Source organism: Phoenix dactylifera, chromosome 3, assembly GCF_051530095.1.
Source record: "Phoenix dactylifera cultivar Ajwa chromosome 3, Ajwa_hap1_PhDact_Kaust_v1.1, whole genome shotgun sequence".
Lineage (NCBI taxonomy): Eukaryota > Viridiplantae > Streptophyta > Magnoliopsida > Arecales > Arecaceae > Phoenix > Phoenix dactylifera.
Genome location: NC_143192.1, coordinates 50,370,003 through 50,390,972, shown reverse-complemented (window position 1 = coordinate 50,390,972; position 20,970 = coordinate 50,370,003). Strand labels below are relative to the sequence as shown.

The window sequence follows — 20,970 nt, the reverse complement described above, 5'->3', positions numbered from 1 at the left end:
AACCCAAGCATCGTAGTGTAGTATAAGTTTATACCATTTGATTGTATGTTAAATTATGATATTAAATGGACTGATCTTCTATAAAAAGAGTCAACTTCATAAGATCCTTTGCCATCATTTCTGCAATGATCTTATTCCCCCATATGCAAGTTAGAGTAACAATTACACTAGTAATCTAAGAGAGCTATTGGAAAAGACAAAGGAGAAAGAAGGGAGAAGGGGGAATTGAAGATCTCATCTTAGCTATCTGATCAGTTTGGTTAGTAACTATATGTTATCTCATATATTTTTGGCCATGGCTATGGCAATGTTTCAATCTTCACAATCATATTAGAACATGCAGGTGCTTTCTCATTCCAAGCTCAATTGAATAATGAACTTGATTAAAATATTTGCTAAACTGATTTAACATTTTTTCTATCGTTCCTTTATATTATTTTTAAAATTTTATTCTGTAGGCTTTTATTATCCATAGCAATGGAGGTCAAACAGAAGAAATCGGAGAACCTTCATCCATGCCATCTTCATCAACTCTCAATGCTGATGACCATAGAAATGCCAATACTAATAATGATGGTGATGACAATGGTGATCCTAGTGCCAACAACAATGTTGATCTTAGTGCTGACAACAATGGTGATCTTAGTGCTGACAACAATGGTGATCCTAGTGCCAACAACAATGTTGATCTTAGTGCTGACAACAATGGTGATCCTAGTGCCAACAACAATGTTGATCTTAGTGCTGACAACAATGGTGATCTTAGTGCTGACAACAATGGTGATCTCAATGCTAATAAAAACAATGATCTAGATGCTGGCAACAATGGCGATCATGTGGAATTGCCAATTCTAGTATTGTCGAGGAATCATGCAAGAAAACAAAAGAAGCCTTCTAGATCACCATTTTATTAGGACCACTTAATTTGTGTGACCAACATCATGGCGTCACTACCATTATATTTGAATGATCAATGTTATATGGTGCCTACAGTACAACTGACACATAAAGGCAACATCTGGTCGTTAGGATTGTTTTTTCTATGGGTCAAACAATTCAAGGAGGCTGAAAGTCCCCACTTAACAAGTTAGTAAAGTCTTTAGCAATTGCCAAATGACCTAGGACTGAAGCCCACCTCCACCGAGCTTATAGAGTTAAGGGTATTAGGGGTAGGGCTATGCTCCATTATGTAACCCATTGCATATAGACCCTTTCTAAAAAAACAAAGAAAGAAACTTTGAGCAATTACACAAAGCATGATATGCAAGAAATTATTGAAGAGGATTCCATATCAAAATTATGGATTTTTTTTTATTTTGTTTATTTTTGTTTTTTATTTGTGGGGCAGGGTGTTCCTTTTGGTGATGTAATGCTTGAATAATTGGGAATGCTGTGTTCCAAAATAAGTCCGTGTAATATATTCAAATTTCTGATTCTTTTAATTTGCCAAGCTTGAAGATAATTTCATCAATGTATCAAGTGGAACAAATGCCTGGCATTAAGGGCTCGTTTGGTTCGCGGGAAGCATTTTTTTCTGTAGGAATATGATTCCTAGGAAGAAGATTCCTAGGAAGAGAATGCCTGGAAATGTACTTTTGGCATGTTTGGTTTAACATGAAGAAGTGACAGATTTTTAGAGTGCTTATGTTTGGTTGACCATCCACTTTCTTGGGAAAGTTATGTGTAATTCCTATTATGTCCTTAATAAAAGCTAGGTCTTTAATGCCTCTTTAATGCTGAAGGGCCTTTTTGGGAAAAAATAAAGATGGAGTGATTTCCGCTTCATGGGAAAGTAACTTTCCCATGTTTCTCATGGAAAAGACTTTCCCATGAAATGTGGGAATCATATTTCCATAAGAATACAACTTTCCCATCTCTCTTTTGAAAACTCCAACCAAACAAGAGGCATCTTATTACTTTTCCGTTGACCACACTTTCCCCCCTTCTTTTCCCGCGAACCAAACGAGCCCTAAGAGTTTGGACAATACCATTTTGAGGGCATAAGTGTTGATACTTTGGCCTGATCCTAGAGGCATACTCGCAGAAGTTTGAATCCATGTATTTAGCATTTTGAGGGCATGAAAGACACAAATGTCTGAGAGTATATTTCCAACATGTTCCTATGGAATAACCAAGTGTTAATCCTTCAAATCCTTAGCTGGAGCTAAAGTCATGAAATAGGTTTCAGAGAACTTCAAATCATGTCTCATTATTTAATGATAATAATTTGATAAAGCATATGTATTACTCTTGGATAAAAATATCTTTGTTCCTAACAATAGATGATTGTCTTAAGAAAGATTCATAACTAGAGGCACTTGTTTTACTATTTAGTATCCCCTTAATAACCCTCAACGATCAAGTATGCAGCTTTGTGCCAACAAGACGTAATATATGACTTCTCAGGAAGCATTTGATGTCCAAATGACAGTGAAAATAACGCAAGATAGATGGACATCTACAGCAATAACAAAGGTATGCATAGCCGGTGATAAATACACTCACAAGCTCCATTTGATCAACTTCTGCAAGAAATGTTCTCTAAGAATCAATCCTACTCAAGGCTTTAAAAATGCCAGAACAGGATGGCACAAATGGTACCATACTGTTCCGATTGAAAATCGGTACTTGTATGCCCTATCGATACAATATGCAGTCCTGTACCATGTGTTGGTCCCTGTTTTTTTTTTTTTTTTTTTTTTTGATGTTAATGGGAGGGATAACCACCTGAGTTTTATGTCAAGGGAAAGAAAAGCATTTACAGTATATGTACAAGTTGGAACCTGGTTAACCAGGATGGTACCAGTTATTCAAGAAACATGTAAATTATCCGGTGCTGGTTTCTAAAACCTAGATCCTAGTACCACTAAGAATTAGATATCATTGTTACGTCCAAGTAGAATTTAATTAGTGTGATTCACTGAAAAATGCATGCCATCATGCCACGCTTGACCACCATGCAGAAAGGAAAGCAGAAAAACAAAACAATCGGGTCCACAGTAACTTAAAATCAAGAGAATTTTCACATATTTGTGTGCATCCCAATGGAAATAACCGGGGAACTTATCTCATTCAATTGGATCTAGCTGAATAGTCCTACCACTGGCGAAAATTTCAATGTTGACCCTTTTCTCGCAATTGATAGAAAACATTGCATCATAGAATCAGTTAAAATTTAGGGCATGAAGTACCGGGTCTCGAAATAAAGTAGATTTGGGAGCGAGGGCGAGCAAACTTCCAACTGTCTTCGTCCAAGGATTTTACCTCCTTCTGAAGTGAGGCCACCAATTCCGATTTCAATGCTGGAATACCCAAGGAACGAATTGAATCAGAAAAATAATCACAACAAACTTAAGGTAAAAATGCGATCAAGAAAATCAAGAAAAAAGCGCGCTCGATTCAAGAATTATGAATAGAGAGAGGAAATAGGAAAATCCGTAAAGATGCAAACTTTACAGAAAAGGAAAAGGAGGGAGGTGGAATAAGGGCTGGTTGCAATAGGATTGGAAGATTACCGGCGAGGGCTTCCGCCTTGCGGTCATGGACGGAGATGAGCTCTGTGGGAAAGTGGTAAGAGGAGATCTCGTCAACGAAGCCGGCGTTGCCGCTGCCACCGCCCCCCTGCCCCCCCGCGCTTGTCGCCGACGCCGATGATCTCGCCGGCGAGCTCATTCCCCGCGACTGGAGAGCGAACCCGATGCCGGTGGAAAGATTGGCTCTCGGCGGTCCGCGGTGAGTTAAAACGCTCGGAAATCTCTTTCAGATCGGCTGTATGGTGCCGAACGCGGAGTGATTTCATAGGGAAATCTCGGAATTTTTATTTAAAAAAATATTCTCGAGCCTGGATAAATTTTAAGGCACAAATTTTTAAGTGCTTGATAATGTGTCACTATATTAAAAGGATCAAGTTTATACATGTTATACCATAGGGACTATACCTAGGGGTGTAACGTGGATTGGGTTTACCGGCTCAAACAAACTCATTAATTGAAAAGAAATAGGTTAAATGTTTTTAAATTTAGATTGAGCTTGAGTTAAAAAATTTCTATCTAATCTTAAATAAGGTTGGGCTAGAATTGATCTTCAAATTAATTTGAACTTGATTCGATTTAACTCAACCCGGCTGGACCAATATAAATAAATACATAATTTATATTTTATATAAATTATTTATATAATTTTATTTTTTATTTTGTTAAATTATGTGTTAGAATATTATTGAAATAAGGTTGGGCCTTCGCCACGCTCGGTGTATTTTACGGGCTAGTTTCATCATTCTAGAGAGGACTCGACCACGGTTATTAGTTAGATCCGGAGAGGTCCAAGGGATAATGGTTGCGTCCATTCTTTATTCCGAGATATTTGCACAATAGTGAGAAATAAAAAAGCCTTCCAAGCCAAACATATTTTCCGTGAAGCAAATGAGCCTGCAGACTGAATAGCTGCTTATGTAGTCAATCACTTGGATAGCACCCTATAGGCTAAAGATGGGGAGTTGCTCAGATTTTTTGACTTTATTGGTTGCATTCGTACTCGTTTGGTATGATCCGTCCGCCTTAACAAAATAATAATAATAATAATAATAATAATAATAATAATAATCCCAAATTAATTAATATTAATTCAAAATAAAATCCCAAATATTCTTTTATCTTTAATATGGTACAATCCAACTCAACTCAATTAAGTCAATTCAACCCAGCTAATCCAACTATACTTGAAATTTTACTTAACATGGGATTGGATTGCGTTAAGTTCGAAAAATTCCTGAATTGGGACGGTATTGTGTTGGCTAAGTTTGAGGGATTTAGAGGTTTGGTTGGATCAGAGATGCAACCATTGAAGAAAAAGAAATCATGCATAAAGAAATACTTCAGATGACGCCAATTTAAATAAAACTAGCATTCATAAGAGGAGAAGCGAAGCGGATGGATTGATAGTGGGGAGAGCGAGAGGAAAGAGGAGGAGATGGTGCGGAAGGCGAAGGTCGAGTTCGATGAGAGGCCGCCGGACGACTTCGATCCGAGCAACCCGTACGGGGATCCGGTAGCGATGCTGGAATACAGAGAGCACCTGGTGAGGGAGAAGTGGATTCAGATCGAGACGGCCAAGATCATCCGCGAGCGGCTCCGCTGGTGCTACCGCATCGAGGGCGTCAACCACCTCCAGAAGTGCCGCCACCTCGTCCAGCAGTACCTCGACGCCACCCGCGGCATCGGCTGGGGGAAGGACGGCCGCCCCCCCGAGCTCCATGGTGCCCCACCCCTTTTCTTTCCTTCTTCTTTATCCGTTCCCTTTTTTTTTCTTTTCTGGTTTCCCTCATCGATCTATTTGTTTATCGATTCTTGAATTTGAATTTCTTGTTGGTTTCTAGGTCCCAAGAAGGATTCTGAGTAGGTCCGTTTGGGGAATTTGAGGTGATCTGATTGCCCTTCTCATTGGTTGATTTTATTTTTTCCTTAAAGTTGATTTTTTTTTCTATTTTTTCCGCATTTTTATCATTTATCTTGAGATATACGGGGCTTGTTTCGTCAAAAATTAGGGTTTTTTCCTTCTCATTATAAAGGCGGTGTCTTGGAATCTAAAATCTGTGTAATCGATGTCTTAGGCATGTATAATCGGTTTGGTTTCTCTGGTGTTAATTCATTCAAAATGGTATATATATTTTTTTCTTAAAAGAGCGGTACATATCTAATTTTGACGAATGAAAAACGGGATTTCTTTTTTTAAAAAAAATTCTCCTTTAAAGAGCTGTAATTTTGGTGATTGACATTATTGAATGCGATTTATTATTGACAAATTGACTCCACAAAGGTAGTATTAGCATTGATTTCCCAAATGATTTACTTAAGTGTGTTGGAGGGGTAGAGTGTCATGCAAATTGTAGATTGCTTTTGTTTGGTATGTATGGTTCCAACCTCCATCTTTGTTATATCACATGTATATTGGAGAAGTTTAGGAAAGTACAGAGAAACTTGGAGCTTAAATAATCTTGTTAATTGGGAGGCTGAGTAGATATACAAAAAAAAGGGTAAAAAGGATGGAGGTTTCTGAGCAATAGAGTTGATGGAATATGATTCGATGGGAAAGCAACAGCAACATATTATCGTGGTGGTGTTGGAGCTTGATGATCCGACAAGTAAATTGCTCGTGCATTGATTATGTCGTTCATGTTCAAATGATCAACTTTTTCTTTGACATCCGGAGAAAGAGGGTTTCATCGAGGTGACATTCATCTAAAGTTCAATGTCAAGAAATTAAAACCATCCATCTTACAAAAGTGATTGTAACATGCTCTGATCATTTGTAGAGGAAAATAATTGTCATGAGAACCCCCTAGAACAGACTTAGAAATTGCTTCTAGAATGGATTAGGTTTTTTATTCAATTTTTGTAAGTCTTTAAATTATTTTTGGGGCTTAAATAAAGAGATGAAGGTTCAAAATTGAATCAGATGGATGGCTCACATGAAATTGGAAACTTATAGGCTTCAAAATAAATCTAGTCAAAGATTTATTATAAATAATCAGGAGTTTTTAGCATAATAAAAGTGAGCAAATTTCATATTTCAGTGGAGGATTCCAAAGTCTCAGCCTGTATCTTCTTCCTATCACCTTGTATTGTATCCTTTAAAGTTGTTTATTTTTTACATCAAGTTTGTGCCATTTGGCAATTATTTCAGATCTCAACGGAAACATAAAATCAACCTACAATTTTCTTACTGGAGCTATAGTCTAATTTCCTTCAGCTCATTATATCCATCATTCTTTCTAAACTTCCCTGTTCCATATAAATCTTCAAATTTTGCCAATTTGAATACTGTACTATAGTTTCCCCACCATTTTTCATACTACGATTCAAAACCTTGCTAGAAGATTAAATCTCAACTTCTGATGCATTAAATCATCAAAAGGGTTAGATGTAAGTTGAGTTATGAAAATTAAGTTTTTCTAAGGAGACAAATACAAAGATAGGAGAGAGAAAAGATAACTATAGGGAAGAGAAAAGGAAAAAAATAAATCTTTCATTATATCTCTCTCTCTCTTCTTTCTCTAATTATCTCTCTATTTCTTTACCACTAGTTCCTGAAAAGTTAATCCACTGATTTATTATGAATTTTAAACCCGTTGGTTTGTGTCAAGGTTCCCTGGTTTTCAATGCCAATTCACATGCATCATCAAGTAAATTTATCCTGATTATCTTTAGTTCATGTTGAATTTGCCATACCTGTAACAGAATAGATGCCTATAGTTGCTTATTAATCATATGCATTAAGTACTAGTTGTTTATTTGCTTCTCTACCTATACTGATAAGTGATGATAGCTTTTGTTCATGGAGATGCTGTACTATCATTCCTTTATTGTCAAGAGGAAGAAATTTTCACTGAAGCGTGGTTATGGTGCACACTCTTTGTTGAGCTTCTCCCTCTTGAAGTTGTTTCCACACTGGATTTCTTTTCTTCATGTTCATCATTTTCCTTAACTTTATTTTACATCCTTTAGTCAACACACACCAACATAAGATATTGTCATGCTCGTTTTTCACAGTCTGTAGTCTTGAAGATGAAGCTAACCATGGAAGCTAGTGAAAGCAAATCTTGAGACTGCTGCTACTAAGCAAACATTATTAATACCCTAAATCCGCTTCCCTTTCTTATTTTCTTCATATGAGAGTAGTTGTGAGACAATATTGAAGTGTGAATTGATTATTTTTTAATCAAATGTCTTTTAGCTCCTGGCGGGACATACAAGGAGCTGCCAGGCTTCTGCTTTTAGGTGGAATAATTTTGCATCGGTTGTCATATTGTCCCATGAACCTGGTATCATACTGTCCCATGACCCTGGTATCTTCTTGTATGGTAAACACTGATTGTCTCATTATTTTTCATACCACTTAATTCGTCTCTCTCGAGTTCTCGGTTTAATTGGCTTCCAGGGTGAGTCAGACTATAATTTCTAATTCTATCTTCTGCTGCCAATAACTTACTTATGGACCATTTGCTGAGGCACAAGACAGTAAAACAAATGGTGATGATGACAATATGTCTGTATGATTCATATAAACATAAAATATCAGCATTTCTCTTTAGCTCTGAACATGATAGTCTTCTAATGTGAGCATGGCTCAGCTTCATAGCATGAAGCTGCTTACAACTTAATTTTAGAAACACTTAAAACAGAAAGTAATTTCCAGCAAGCCGTGCATGGTCAAGTAGTCAAGAACAATACCTGCTCCATACATACCATGTAAGCAGCCCAAGAGGCCCATAGACCATAGTGGCCTAGAAATAGTGAATATAATATTTACATTTTGGTCATTATGGTGGTGTTATACAGTGTTAATGGTTGTTTGACAGTCATTGTTTCATGAATTTAAGATTAGTTTACCATAATGATATTCTTAATATATACAAGATTGATTAAACACAAGATAGTTTATATTCATATAGAGTACTGATAATGCTGTCAATTTGCTGTTACACATGGGCTGATAAAATTCTTTTATGTAGCTAAAACCTAAAAGAGAATTCTTAGAATCATGTGACAAGGGTTTGGGCCTATTGTCAACACTAGAACATGTGGTTCACGTAAGTCATATTTGACGTATTGACATCTATCCCTTTCAACCAACTCTTGCGAATGAGGATCTTGATCTTAGTTTTTCTGGAAAATATCTCATAGATATGATTTTCCTTTATTCACTAAGAGTATGTTCTTTGACTTGGTCACCATATGATGGGTACTGCTTAATTGTCCTTTAAATATAAGAAGGCGGACAACTATCTTTTGATGTTTATTGGAAATAAAAACCTTATGATATTAGCTTAGTTTGACCTAGGCATGTTAACATGTTTCTGGCATGCATTCATTGAAAATTTACAGACATAATTATTTTCATCATCCCAAGGAACAAATACACTCTAGCACCATTGGAGGTACTCTTGTCAGTGCTTGTGAAAGCATGATGCACAAAAATAATTATATTGACATCACACATGCATCAGTGATTGGTGGCCGGTTGTGTAATTGTTCCTGGTAAGATGAATTTTCTGAGTAGTATGGGCCTGTACTTCAAATTGGCATTATTTTTCTTATTCTTCCATGTCAGTGGGAGGTCCCATGAATTATGGTCCGTGCAGATTATGGAGATGTTGATTGATGAAACACTATTCAGGTAACGTTTCCTAGATTTGAACTATTTCGGAAAGCTCTGATGCATTGTAATCAGGTTTGGTGCTAGATTTGAACTACTTGGAAAGCTTTGGTGGATCATGCCCTAAAGTCAGTTAAGTAAAAATTCTAGTCTGGAAGCTTTTGTTTAAGAATACAATGAGTGCATTTGGTGGGCCATGTTGAAGATCAATCAAGCAACAGCGTAGGACTAGAACAGACTGCTGTTTGTTACGGTGCATGCTAGTTCTTCTGGTCATCTACATAATCTAGAATTTCTGTGTCGTGTCTTGCAGTGCTTGTGGTGTATCTGTACTTCAAAGAATAGTTCCATCCACATGTAGGAATTTGGGTTCACATCTTAACTCCCTTTCCTTTTATGTGTAAGGCTAAACAGATTCATCTTACAAAAGATCCTTGCAAAACATCATTCATTGCAATGCTTACAGCTTCACCTCAAAGAATTGATTTATTCAAATATGGACATAGTTAGCAGATCTTAGGATTACATCATAGTTAGCAGATCTTTCGCTTGGACGAAAGCTTTTGGACCTAGCGAAAAAGACAGTTATGTGACACCATAAATGAATAGGAAAAACCTGTTTGTTTTTTGGTTCATTATTCACAAAATGTGAAGGTGGCATGCTAGCATTGTGCATAATCTTTTTCATATCTTGTGCAGTCACTTCCTGAACTTCAGTCTGACATGGAATTACAGGTTTGAGATATAAGAGATTCTCTGCGAGGATCACTTCTGCTAATGGTGAATATAAATGGGTGAGAAGGATTGACAATGATGTCTCCAATAGAATCAAAGCAAGATGGATGAAGTGAGAAATACACCATTAAGGTGCTGTACCATCAAAATTTAACATATTGTGAAACATAAGACCAGCTTTATTTTATAGATGAATGTTTGAAGATGAAGGCCCATAAGCATGAGCTTGCTAGAGGTAAAGATGTTGAGGCAGATGATGTACCATATTTGGTGATGGTTGGGGTAGCGCCGGTCTATTCTAGTACATAAGGCAAACTACCCGAAAGCTCCAGTGCGTGAGACATCATCTGTTGTCTGCATCTCCACCTATTTATTTATTTATTTTTTACTTCTCTCATTTCTGTGTGAAAGCAGGCCCCATGAGTAAAAGAGTCCTGCTAGAGAACCTAATTGGAATTTGAGAACATTTAGGGCCTGTTTGGGAAATCTAGGAATGGGCCGGATTTCCCATTGGATCATGGATTATACATTATATTTAAGTAAGGCATATATCAACCCAATCTCTCTCCAGCTCAAATTCTGTGGGAGGAAAAAATGACCTCCATAAGTCTTTTTTTCATCCTGCAGTCCAGCAGGCCCATAGATGGGATTTAGGGCAAGATTAGGACGGGCTTTAGAAAAAAAAGGGGTGGGCAGGCCAATAGGCCTAATAGGGGCTGAGCTGGATTTCCCAAACAGGCCCATTAGAGATCCTGGTAGATGATTTTCTATCTTTTTTACTGCATTGGGGTCCCTACAAGAAAAATCTGGATCTGTTTCCTCTCCCACTCTTCCTTCTTTCTTGGTCACGTGCTGTCACGCCCCGAACCCGGGGCCCGGGGCGCGAGCAGACGCCGCGCACCTGCAGGGCGGACCCCGCAGGCACGCAAGGCAGATAGATCAGATCCAACATCAATAGCTAAATAAAGATAACTTCCAGTTTTCATATCAAATGTCCATATATACATAATTCAAAGGAGAAGTCAATATCTACTAGCTAACTACATCATGATCACTCCATCCCGTAATCCCCATAATCACATGTCATCACCTGAAAAAAAATGTAAATAGTAGGAGTGAGCTAACAGCTCAGTAGGCAACATCATGCAATAAAGTCATCATATAACATGTCGTCATGCATATAAAAAGCAACTAAACTCATGAATCCAAAAATCCACAAGATAATCCGTAAACCTGATCCGAAACTCAAAATAACTCAACCGCATGACTACGGCCACATCACCCAGTGGCATGGTTACACCGAAGTGCCAATACAACTCTCCGAAGAGCCGCTCCACTGAGCCAACGCACCACTGTGCCGCACCCCCTGGTGCCAAACTCACGCTCCACCGAGCCGCTCCGAAGAGCAAAACGCACCCCTGTGCCGCCACTATTCTATCACCGGTGGTCGCGGTGTCGGAACTAGTTCCTCAGTACAAGTCGACAGGGCCAACGTATCATCCCATTGGCGGGGCCTAGACTATAGTCACGCGGATTTTAAAAATCAATAAATCAACTTTCTATATTAAAGTCATAATCATACTCCCAACAGTAAAGCACATAACAATTTATGAAATTAAATATTTAATTCTAAATCTAACAATAATGCCAATAATAAATCATAACATCAACATATGCAATGTACATGTTAAAATTCTACTTTAAAGCAATAGGTCACCTACCTGGGTTCGCTTAAAAATCCCTGCCACAGATATCACGAACCCCTGATTAAACATAAATATCAATTATTTAATTAATTAAGAAACATAATTTAAACTATTTTTCAAACCCTTAAACTCCTAAGTTCATAGATCCAATAATCAGAATCCTTTAAGCCCAAGTCAATTGTGGCCCAAAACAGATTAGGCCCAATTGAACCAAACCAGATTACAGGTCCAGATCAGATCTCGGGCCCAAACCAAACCAGCCCAAAAACAGGTCCCTAGCCCAACCCAAACCAGACTACATTCAAATCAGATTAACCCAAGTTTCTCACAGACCATAACCAAAACCCATTCACTCAAACCCAGATCAAACCCAATTCACGGAGTAGGTGGAACTGGTTCACAGTTTAAACCCGATTCAAGGTCTGGTTCACAAGTGAGGCACGGCTTTCAAAGCAAGGAAAAACACCCAGGCCGAATAAAGAAGAAGAAGAAGAGAAGAAGAAAGAAGGAAGAGAAGAAGAAGAAGAAGAAGAAGAAGAAGGAAGAAGGGGGGGTGACTGGTGTTTCCGGTCGGCCCTTGGCGGCCGACCGTGGTCCTCGGCGGCGGCGCTCGGCCAGCCGCCGCCGGCCACTCTGCTGTCACAGGCGGCGGAAGGGATGAAGAAGAGAAGGAGAGAGAGAGGAAGAAAAGGGAGGAAAGAGAGGGAGACCGGGGCTGGAAGCCCGGCCCCCGTTCACCCACCTCCGGCCGAACTCGTTTCGGCCGGATTGACCCCGGCCGGCCGCCGTCGGCCGGCCGAATCCCACAAAAGAAACTTCCCCGAAACTTTCGAAACAGGGGAAGTGAAAACCAGTTAACAACCCTCATTCCTTCCCCTTTAAATCTATAAAAATAGTAAATTAGTGATCTTCCTCACCTCCGGTCGTCGACGTGTGGCTACCCGACGGCGATGGCGGCTCCGGCGGTGATGGGGCTCCGGCGATCCTTTCACAAAGAGGGAAAACGAAGAGGAAGGGATGGGCTCTCAGAGAAAAAAGAAAGGGAGAGAGAGAGAGAGGGAGAGAGGGAGAGGGAGAGAGGGGAAGAGGGAAGAGGGGGGTGGGGCGGAGATCTTGCTGGCCGTTCGGCCGGCGTGGTCATCGTGGTCACCCCCACGATGACTCAACTGAAGTCGGCACCCCTTGCCGACTTCAGTATGTTGGGCCCTAGGACGGGCCCAACTCAGGTCTTCACACTCTAACCAACTAAAAAGAAATTTCGTCCTCGAAATTAAAACATACCTCAATCCGAGAACAAGGCAGGAAACTTCTCTCTCATCTCCTCCTCCAGCTCCCAAGTAGCTTCTCTCTCACTGTGATTGCTCCACTGCACCTTTACATAAGGAATCGTGCGCCTCCTCAAAACTTGGTCCTTCCTATCCACTATACGGATAGGCTGCTCAACATAAGAAAGATCTGCGCGGAGCTGCAAAGGTGCCACTTCAATCACATGACTGGGATCAGCAATGTACCTCCTCAACATAGAGACATGGAAAACAGAATGGACCCCCGATAAGGCAGGTGGAAGTGCCAGCTTATAAGCAACAGCTCCAACTCTCTCGAGAATCTCGAATGGTCCCACATATCTCGGGCTGAGCTTACCCCGAACTTCAAATCGCATTACCCCTTTAGAAGGGGACACTCAGAGAAAAACATGATCTCCGATTTGGAATTCTAGATTCCGCCTCCTGATATCGGCATAACTCTTCTGTCTGCTTTGAGCTGCCCGAAGTCGCTCTCTGATCAGCTGAACCTTTTCCACTGTCTGCTGAATAATCTCTGGACCCAGAATTTTTCTCTCCCCTACATCATCCCAACAGATAGGTGATCTACACTTCCTACCATACAACGTCTCATAAGGAGCCATCTGAATACTTGCCTGGTAGCTATTGTTATAAGCAAACTCTACCAACGACAAATGATGATCCCAAGAACCCTTCATATCAATAGAACAGGCTCTCAGCATATCCTCTAGAATCTGAATGGTCCTCTCGGACTGCCCATCTGTCTGTGGATGAAAAGCTGTACTGAAGCTAAGAGTGGTTCCCAAAGCTTTGTGCAAACTGCCCCAGAAATGAGCCACAAATCGGGAGTCTCTGTCAGACACTATAGATACTGGAACTCCATGCAGCCGCACGATCTGCTCAATGTACAACTCTGCAAATCTCTCTAGTGTCATCCCAGTCTTAAATGCTAGGAAATGTGCTGATTTGGTCAATCTGTCTACAATCACCCAGACTGAATCATTACCTCTGAGGGTACGAGGTAACCTTGATACAAAGTCCATAGTAATATTCTCCCACTTCCACTCTGGGATCGGCAGGGGCTGAAGCATACCAGCTGGTCTCTGATGCTCAATCTTAACTTGCTGACAAGTTAAGCATTGAGATACAAACTGGGCAATCTCTCTCTTCATATTGTTCCACCAGAACACAACTTTCAGATCCCTATACATTTTTGTACTACCAGGATGCACTGTATATCCCGTACTGTGAGCCTCCTCCATAATTTCCTTCTTCAGACTAGGATCATTTGGAACACAAACTCTTCCAATGAACCTCAATGAGCCATCCTCATGTATGTGAAAATCAGGCTGAGATCCAGACTCAACATCTTTCTTGATCTTCTGAAGCCGAGAGTCATCCACTTGCGCTGCCTTAATTCTGTCAATGAGTGTAGGCTGAACTCGCAAGTTTGCCAACTTCAGGGTAGCATCCTGCAGATATACCTCTATTTCTGCCCTCCTCAGATCCTCCAGGATATTTTTTTGAGTAGTAATCAAGGCTGCAACATTTCCTGAAGATTTTCTACTTAGAGCATCTGCTACCACATTTGCCTTTCCAGGGTGATAATGTATAGATAAATCATAATCCTTCAGCAATTCCAGCCACCTTCTCTGTCTCATGTTCAGCTCCTTCTGAGTGAAAAGATATTTCAAACTTTTATGATCAGTGAATACCTGGCAAGTCTCTCCATAAAGATAATGTCTCCAGATCTTTAAGGCAAAAACCACAGCTGCAAGCTCAAGATCATGAGTGGGATAATTCTCTTCATAGGGCTTAAGCTGTCGGGAGGCATAAGCAATAACCTTCCCACTTTGCATTAACACACAACCCAAACCCTTCTTGGAAGCATCACTGTAAATGGTAAAATCAGTACCAGTAACTGGTAGGGTCAGAATAGGTGCTGATACTAGACGGTGTTTCAATTCCTTGAAGCTTTTCTCACACTGATCCGACCATTCAAACTTCACTCCTTTGCGAGTGAGTCGAGTCAGGGGTCCAGCAATACTAGAGAAGCCCTCCACAAACCTTCTGTAATAACCGGCTAGTCCAAGGAAGCTGCGAATCTCAGACACATTACTCGGTCTACTCCAATCAACCACAGCTTCAATCTTCTTTGGGTCAACCATAATTCCTTCCTTAGAGATAACATGCCCCAGAAACATCACCCTGTCCAACCAAAATTCACATTTCTTTAATTTACCATATAACTGATTCTGCCTTAGAGTCTCCAAAACAATCTTCAAGTGATGCTCATGCTCTGCCTGACTCCTTGAATATATCAGAATATCATCAATAAATACTATGACAAATTTATCCAGAAAAGGCTTAAACACTCTGTTCATCAGGTCCATAAATGCTGCTGGTGCATTAGTTAAACCAAAAGGCATCACAAGAAACTCATAGTGTCCATACCTGGTACGGAAAGCAGTCTTGGCTATGTCAGACTCCTTTATTCTCAGCTGATGATACCCAGATCGAAGATCAATTTTGGAAAATACCTGAGCACCCTGAAGCTGGTCAAACAAATCATCAATCCGAGGTAGAGGGTACCTATTCTTAATAGTCACTTTATTGATTTTCCGGTAATCAATACACAGTCTCATGCTACCATCTTTCTTCCTTACAAATAATACTGGGGCACCCCAAGGAGAGACACTAGGTCGAATGAAACCCAGATCCAATAGCTCCTGTAATTGGTCCTTCAGCTCCTTTAGTTCAGCAGGGGCCATTCTATAAGGAGCTTTAGACAAAGGTGCAGTACCAGGGATTATATCAATAGCAAACTCGACATCTCTATCAGGAGGTAAGCCAGGCAGATCGTCAGGAAAGACATCAGGGTACTCACTGACTACTGGTATATCCTCAATTCTCTGTTCAGACTGTCCAGAATCTGCAATTGCGGCCATAAAGATGGAAAACTCCTTTCTAAGAGATCTTATGCCTTGCATAGCAGACACTACCTGAGAAGAGACACCCCAGTCATCACCCATAAAACTGAACTCATCAATACCCAGGATCCGGAAGGTCACCCTCTTCAGAAAACAGTCTATGGTAGCGTGGTATGCAGCCAACCAATCCATACCCAAGATTACATCAAAATCATGCAGATTCATAACAATCAAATTTGCTCTCAAATCTCTACCCTCAACTAGTACTGGACAGGAAATGCAGATCTGACTAACTGTCATCGTACCCCCAGCTGGAGTACTAATGCATAATTCCCTCTCTAAGGAAGAGTAGTGTAAATCGCACTTATGCACATATGAAGATGAGATAAAAGAATGCGTAGCACCAGAATCAAATAACACATAAGCATAAGTGGAAGATACCAACAGTGTACCTGTCACTACAGTGTTGGATGCCTGAGCATCCTGCTGAGTCAACGCATACACTCGTCCCTGGGTACGAGATCCTCCTCTCCTTTGCTGCCTGGGGACAGCTGACTGGGTAGCCTGTACTGGAGTGAAGGAAGTCTGTCGTTGAGGAGCTACAGAACTCGGTGGTCTCTGCGCAGATCTAGTACGAGGACAACTAGAAATCCTGGGACCCGGCTGACCACACTCGAAACAAACTCCAGAAACAGTTTGAGTCTGAGGGCACTTAGCTATCCGGTGGCCCTGCTGACCACACCTGAAACATGCTCCAATACCAGGCCGTGTCTGACGACACTCAACAGCTCTATGTCCAGTCTGGCCACACCTGAAGCACACTCCTGATATCTCCCTGCGATCCGGTGCAGTCCTCCCATATGGAACTCGCTGCCCTGCTCCTGGACGGAACTGCATAGGTCGGCGCAGATGCCGCTCACCGTCAGAATTAAAGTTCCTGGTCCTCTTCGACTTCCCTTTCTGAGCATCCTGTGTCTCCTTCCAGATGATCTCCATATTTTTAGCTCTGTCAACTAGGTCATCATAATCACTCGAGTGAACAGCAGCTAAACCCTGACGCAGGCGAGGCCTCAGTCCTTCCTCAAATCTACTCATCCTAGATTTAGGGTCTTGGACAAGAGATGGTGCAAAACGGGACAACCGATCAAACTCAGCCTCATAGTCCTCCACAGTCATACTCCCCTGAGAGAGGCTCAGAAACTCCCTCTCCAGCTCCCTGATACGACTGGAAGGGAAATACTTGGAGTAGAAGGCCATGCGGAATCCCGGCCAGGTCACAGATCCTGCATCCTGCATCATGGTCCTCTCCACAGACTCCCACCAATGATGAGCCCGGTCCTGAAGCATATAGGTGGCAAATCTGATCTTTTCCTCCTCAGTACAACCCATGGCCCTGAAGGCCTTCTCCATCTCATCTATCCAACATTCGGCCTCTTGGGGATCGGTAGTTCCCTTGAAGGCCGGAGGAGCCAACTTCCTGAACTCTGCTATACTCCTCCCCTGATCTGAAGAACTAGCAAAGGGAAATAGCTGCTGTGGTCCCCTCTGCTGTCGAACTAACCCAACCACCTCTCTGATCAGCTCCATCACCTGGGTCGATCCCCCCATCCTGCTCTCCTGGCCATGATCTGGTCCATCCAGTACTGTCTGATCAGTCTCGTCCCCCTGGACTCTCTCAGTCGGATGAGAAGTGGCTGGATCACTCCCGATAGTCTCGATCAGGCGGCGAGGTGCCACACGTGCACGGCGGGGCGGCATGCTGATACATACACAAATAACACAACATCAGGGTTAGATCCATCCACTGTAAAATCTTCTACCCCACTATCATTTCTTCACATGTGTCCCTATATTCCTAAGTTTTTTTTTTTTTTTTTAATAACACATCATTAGTGTTGGATCCACCCACCCATAAGATTTTCTACCCCACTCTCATTTCTTCACATGTGTCCCTATATTCCTAATTTTTTTTTCTTCCGAATAACACATCATTAGTGTTAGATCCACCCACCCATAAGATTTTCTACCCCACTCTCATTTCTTCACATGTGTCCCTATATTCCTAAGGTTTTTTTTTTAATTATTATTATTTATTATTATATTTATTATGATTCTGTTTTAATGTCCCTAGTGATCTTTAACCTATGCTCTGATACCAATAAATCTGTCACGCCCCGAACCCGGGGCCCGGGGCGCGAGCAGACGCCGCGCACCTGCAGGGCGGACCCCGCAGGCACGCAAGGCAGATAGATCAGATCCAACATCAATAGCTAAATAAAGATAACTTCCAGTTTTCATATTAAATGTCCATATATACATAATTCAAAGGAGAAGTCAATATCTACTAGCTAACTACATCATGATCACTCCATCCCGTAATCCCCATAATCACATGTCATCACCTGAAAAAAAATGTAAATAGTAGGAGTGAGCTAACAGCTCAGTAGGCAACATCATGCAATAAAGTCATCATATAACATGTCGTCATGCATATAAAAAGCAACTAAACTCATGAATCCAAAAATCCACACGATAATCCGTAAACCCGATCCGAAACTCAAAATAACTCAACCGCATGACTACGGCCACATCACCCAGTGGCATGGTTACCCCGAAGTGCCAATACAACTCTCCGAAGAGCCGCTCCACTGAGCCAACGCACCACTGTGCCGCACCCCCTGGTGCCAAACTCACGCTCCACCGAGCCGCTCCGAAGAGCAAAACGCACCCCTGTGCCGCCACTATTCTATCACCGGTGGTCGCGGTGTCGGAACTAGTTCCTCAGTACAAGTCGACAGGGCCAACGTATCATCCCATTGGCGGGGCCTAGACTATAGTCACGCGGATTTTAAAAATCAATAAATCAACTTTCTATATCAAAGTCATAATCATACTCCCAACAGTAAAGCACATAACAATTTATGAAATTAAATATTTAATTCTAAATCTAACAATAATGCCAATAATAAATCATAACATCAACATATGCAATGTACATGTTAAAATTCTACTTTAAAGCAATAGGTCACCTACCTGGGTTCGCTTAAAAATCCCTGCCACAGATATCACGAACCCCTAATTAAACATAAATATCAATTATTTAATTAATTAAGAAACATAATTTAAACTATTTTTCAAACCCTTAAACTCCTAAGTTTATAGATCCAATAATCAGAATCCTTTAAGCCCAAGTCAATTGTGGCCCAAAACAGATTAGGCCCAATTGAACCAAACCAGATTACAGGTCCAGATCAGATCTCGGGCCCAAACCAAACCAGCCCAAAAACAGGTCTCTAGCCCAACTCAAATCAGACTACATTCAAATCAGATTAACCCAAGTTTCTGACTCAGATTCAGACCATAACCAAAACCCATTCACTCAAACCCAGATCAAACCCAATTCACGGAGTAGGTGGAACCGGTTCACAGTTTAAACCCGGTTCAAGGTCTGGTTCACAAGTGAGGCACGGCTTTCAAAGCAAGAAAAAACACCCAGGCCGAATAAAGAAGAAGAAGAAGAAGAAGAAGAAGAAGAAGAAGAAGAAGAAGGAAGAAGGGGGGGGGTGACTGGTGTTTCCGGTCGGCCCTCGGCGGCCGACCGTGGTCCTCGGCGGCGGCGCCGCCGCCGGCCACTATGCTGTCACAGGCGGCGGAAGGGATGAAGAAGAGAAGAAGGAGAGAGAGAGAGGAAGAAAAGGGAGGAAAGAGAGGGAGACCGGGGCTGGAAGCCCGGCCCCCGTTCACCCACCTCCGGCCGAACTCGTTTCGGCCGAATTGACCCCGGCCGGCCGCCGTCGGCCGGCCAAATCCCACAAAAGAAACTTCCTCGAAACAGGGGAAGTGAAAACCAGTTAACAACCCTCATTCCTTCCCCTTTAAATCTATAAAAATAGTAAATTAGTGATCTTCCTCACCTCCGGTCGTCGACGTGTGGCTACCCGACGGCGATGGCGGCTCCGGCGGTGATGGGGCTCCGGCGGTGATGGGGCTCCGGCGATCCTTTCACAAAGAGGGAAAACGAAGAGGAAGGGATGGGCTCTCAGAGAAAAGAGAAAGGGAGAGAGAGAGAGAGAGGGAGAGAGGGAGAGAGGGAGAGGGGAAGAGGGGGGTGGGGCGGAGATCCCGCTGGCCGTTCGGCCGGCGTGGTCATCGTGGTCACCCCCACGATGACTCAACTGAAGTCGGCACCCCTTGCCGACTTCAGTATGTTGGGCCCTAGGACGGGCCCAACTCAGGTCTTCACACGTGCATTGCACATGCAATCTAGTATAGATAATGGAAACTATCTTTAGGTTGCTTGTACATGTTTAACCTAACCGAGAGCACCTGTAACAAGGGATTTCTCTTACGTATGCTGGAACCCCCGGGAAAGTGGGTACCCAATGAAAACTTGGATAGTAGTTGCAAAACAGCAAGAGTCATGATCCATGTCAGTGGACTTGGCCTTGGAGGAGGATCTATATTAATGTAGCAGCTTATAGCTGAGCCTGGATGAATGACAAGGTTTGTCTCTGCATACACACTATGTGGACACTCGATCATGACTATAATAAACATTGTGATTGATTGAAGATTGTCTCTGCATACACACTATGTCACTGCATATATCTTGTACTTAGGTCCAAATGCCTTGACTGGTTGAAGATTGCCCCAACCATGTGACTGTACTCTCTCTTCAATGTATTTCTCCATTACCAACGTATTTTAAGGCATTTTGTCATAATTTTGAGTTTTGCCTGATCAGAACTGTTTATTCCACTGCAGTAATTGTTATATTCGTTTTCAGTTTGAATTGGAGAATATTGTAATCCAGTAATTGCTGTTGAAATGCTGAAACGTGCTGTTAACTTATCACTTGCCTCAAAATTAAACACAAATCAAGTTTGCATCGACATGTAAATGAGAATATAAATTCTTGCGAGTTTCTACTTGCAGGTGATCAGTCTCGGCAGATTGAAAGTGAGAGAGCTAAGTTTCCAGTGCCTACTCATCGTTAGCTGGTTTGCTTTTGTTAAAATTATGCACCTTTATTCCCTCAGCAGATGTCACTTCTTGAATTTTAATAATGAATGACATGGAGAATCGACAGTGTTCTCTTATATACCGTTGTTCCCTGATGTTTGAAAATGCAATACTCAGATGAAGGTTGCTTTATTCCTGTCA

At 41.5% G+C, this 20,970-nt stretch overlaps 1 protein-coding gene across 5 annotated transcripts; it reads left to right on the top strand.

The window, feature by feature from the left end:
- The first annotated feature begins 4,768 nt into the window (after window positions 1-4,768).
- Window positions 4,769-20,970, top strand: LOC103714583 (NADH dehydrogenase [ubiquinone] 1 beta subcomplex subunit 10-B-like). Of its 5 annotated transcripts, none has more exons than XR_015976596.2 (4): window positions 4,774-5,254; window positions 5,375-5,417; window positions 9,889-10,020; window positions 20,743-20,970. XR_015976596.2 is itself a non-coding variant. In XM_088718909.2 (3 exons), the coding sequence occupies exons 1-2, from the start codon at window positions 4,969-4,971 to the stop codon at window positions 5,395-5,397; spliced, it is 309 nt and encodes a 102-aa protein (XP_088575035.1). In that variant the 5' UTR covers window positions 4,774-4,968; the 3' UTR covers window positions 5,398-5,424; window positions 20,735-20,970. The 5 variants fall into 5 exon arrangements, 3 of the variants coding, with proteins under 3 accessions (XP_088575033.1, XP_088575035.1, XP_088575034.1); XR_015976597.2 differs by lacking the exon at window positions 9,889-10,020 and adding an exon at window positions 9,109-9,174; XM_088718909.2 differs by lacking the exon at window positions 9,889-10,020 and having other exon boundaries at window positions 5,375-5,424; window positions 20,735-20,970.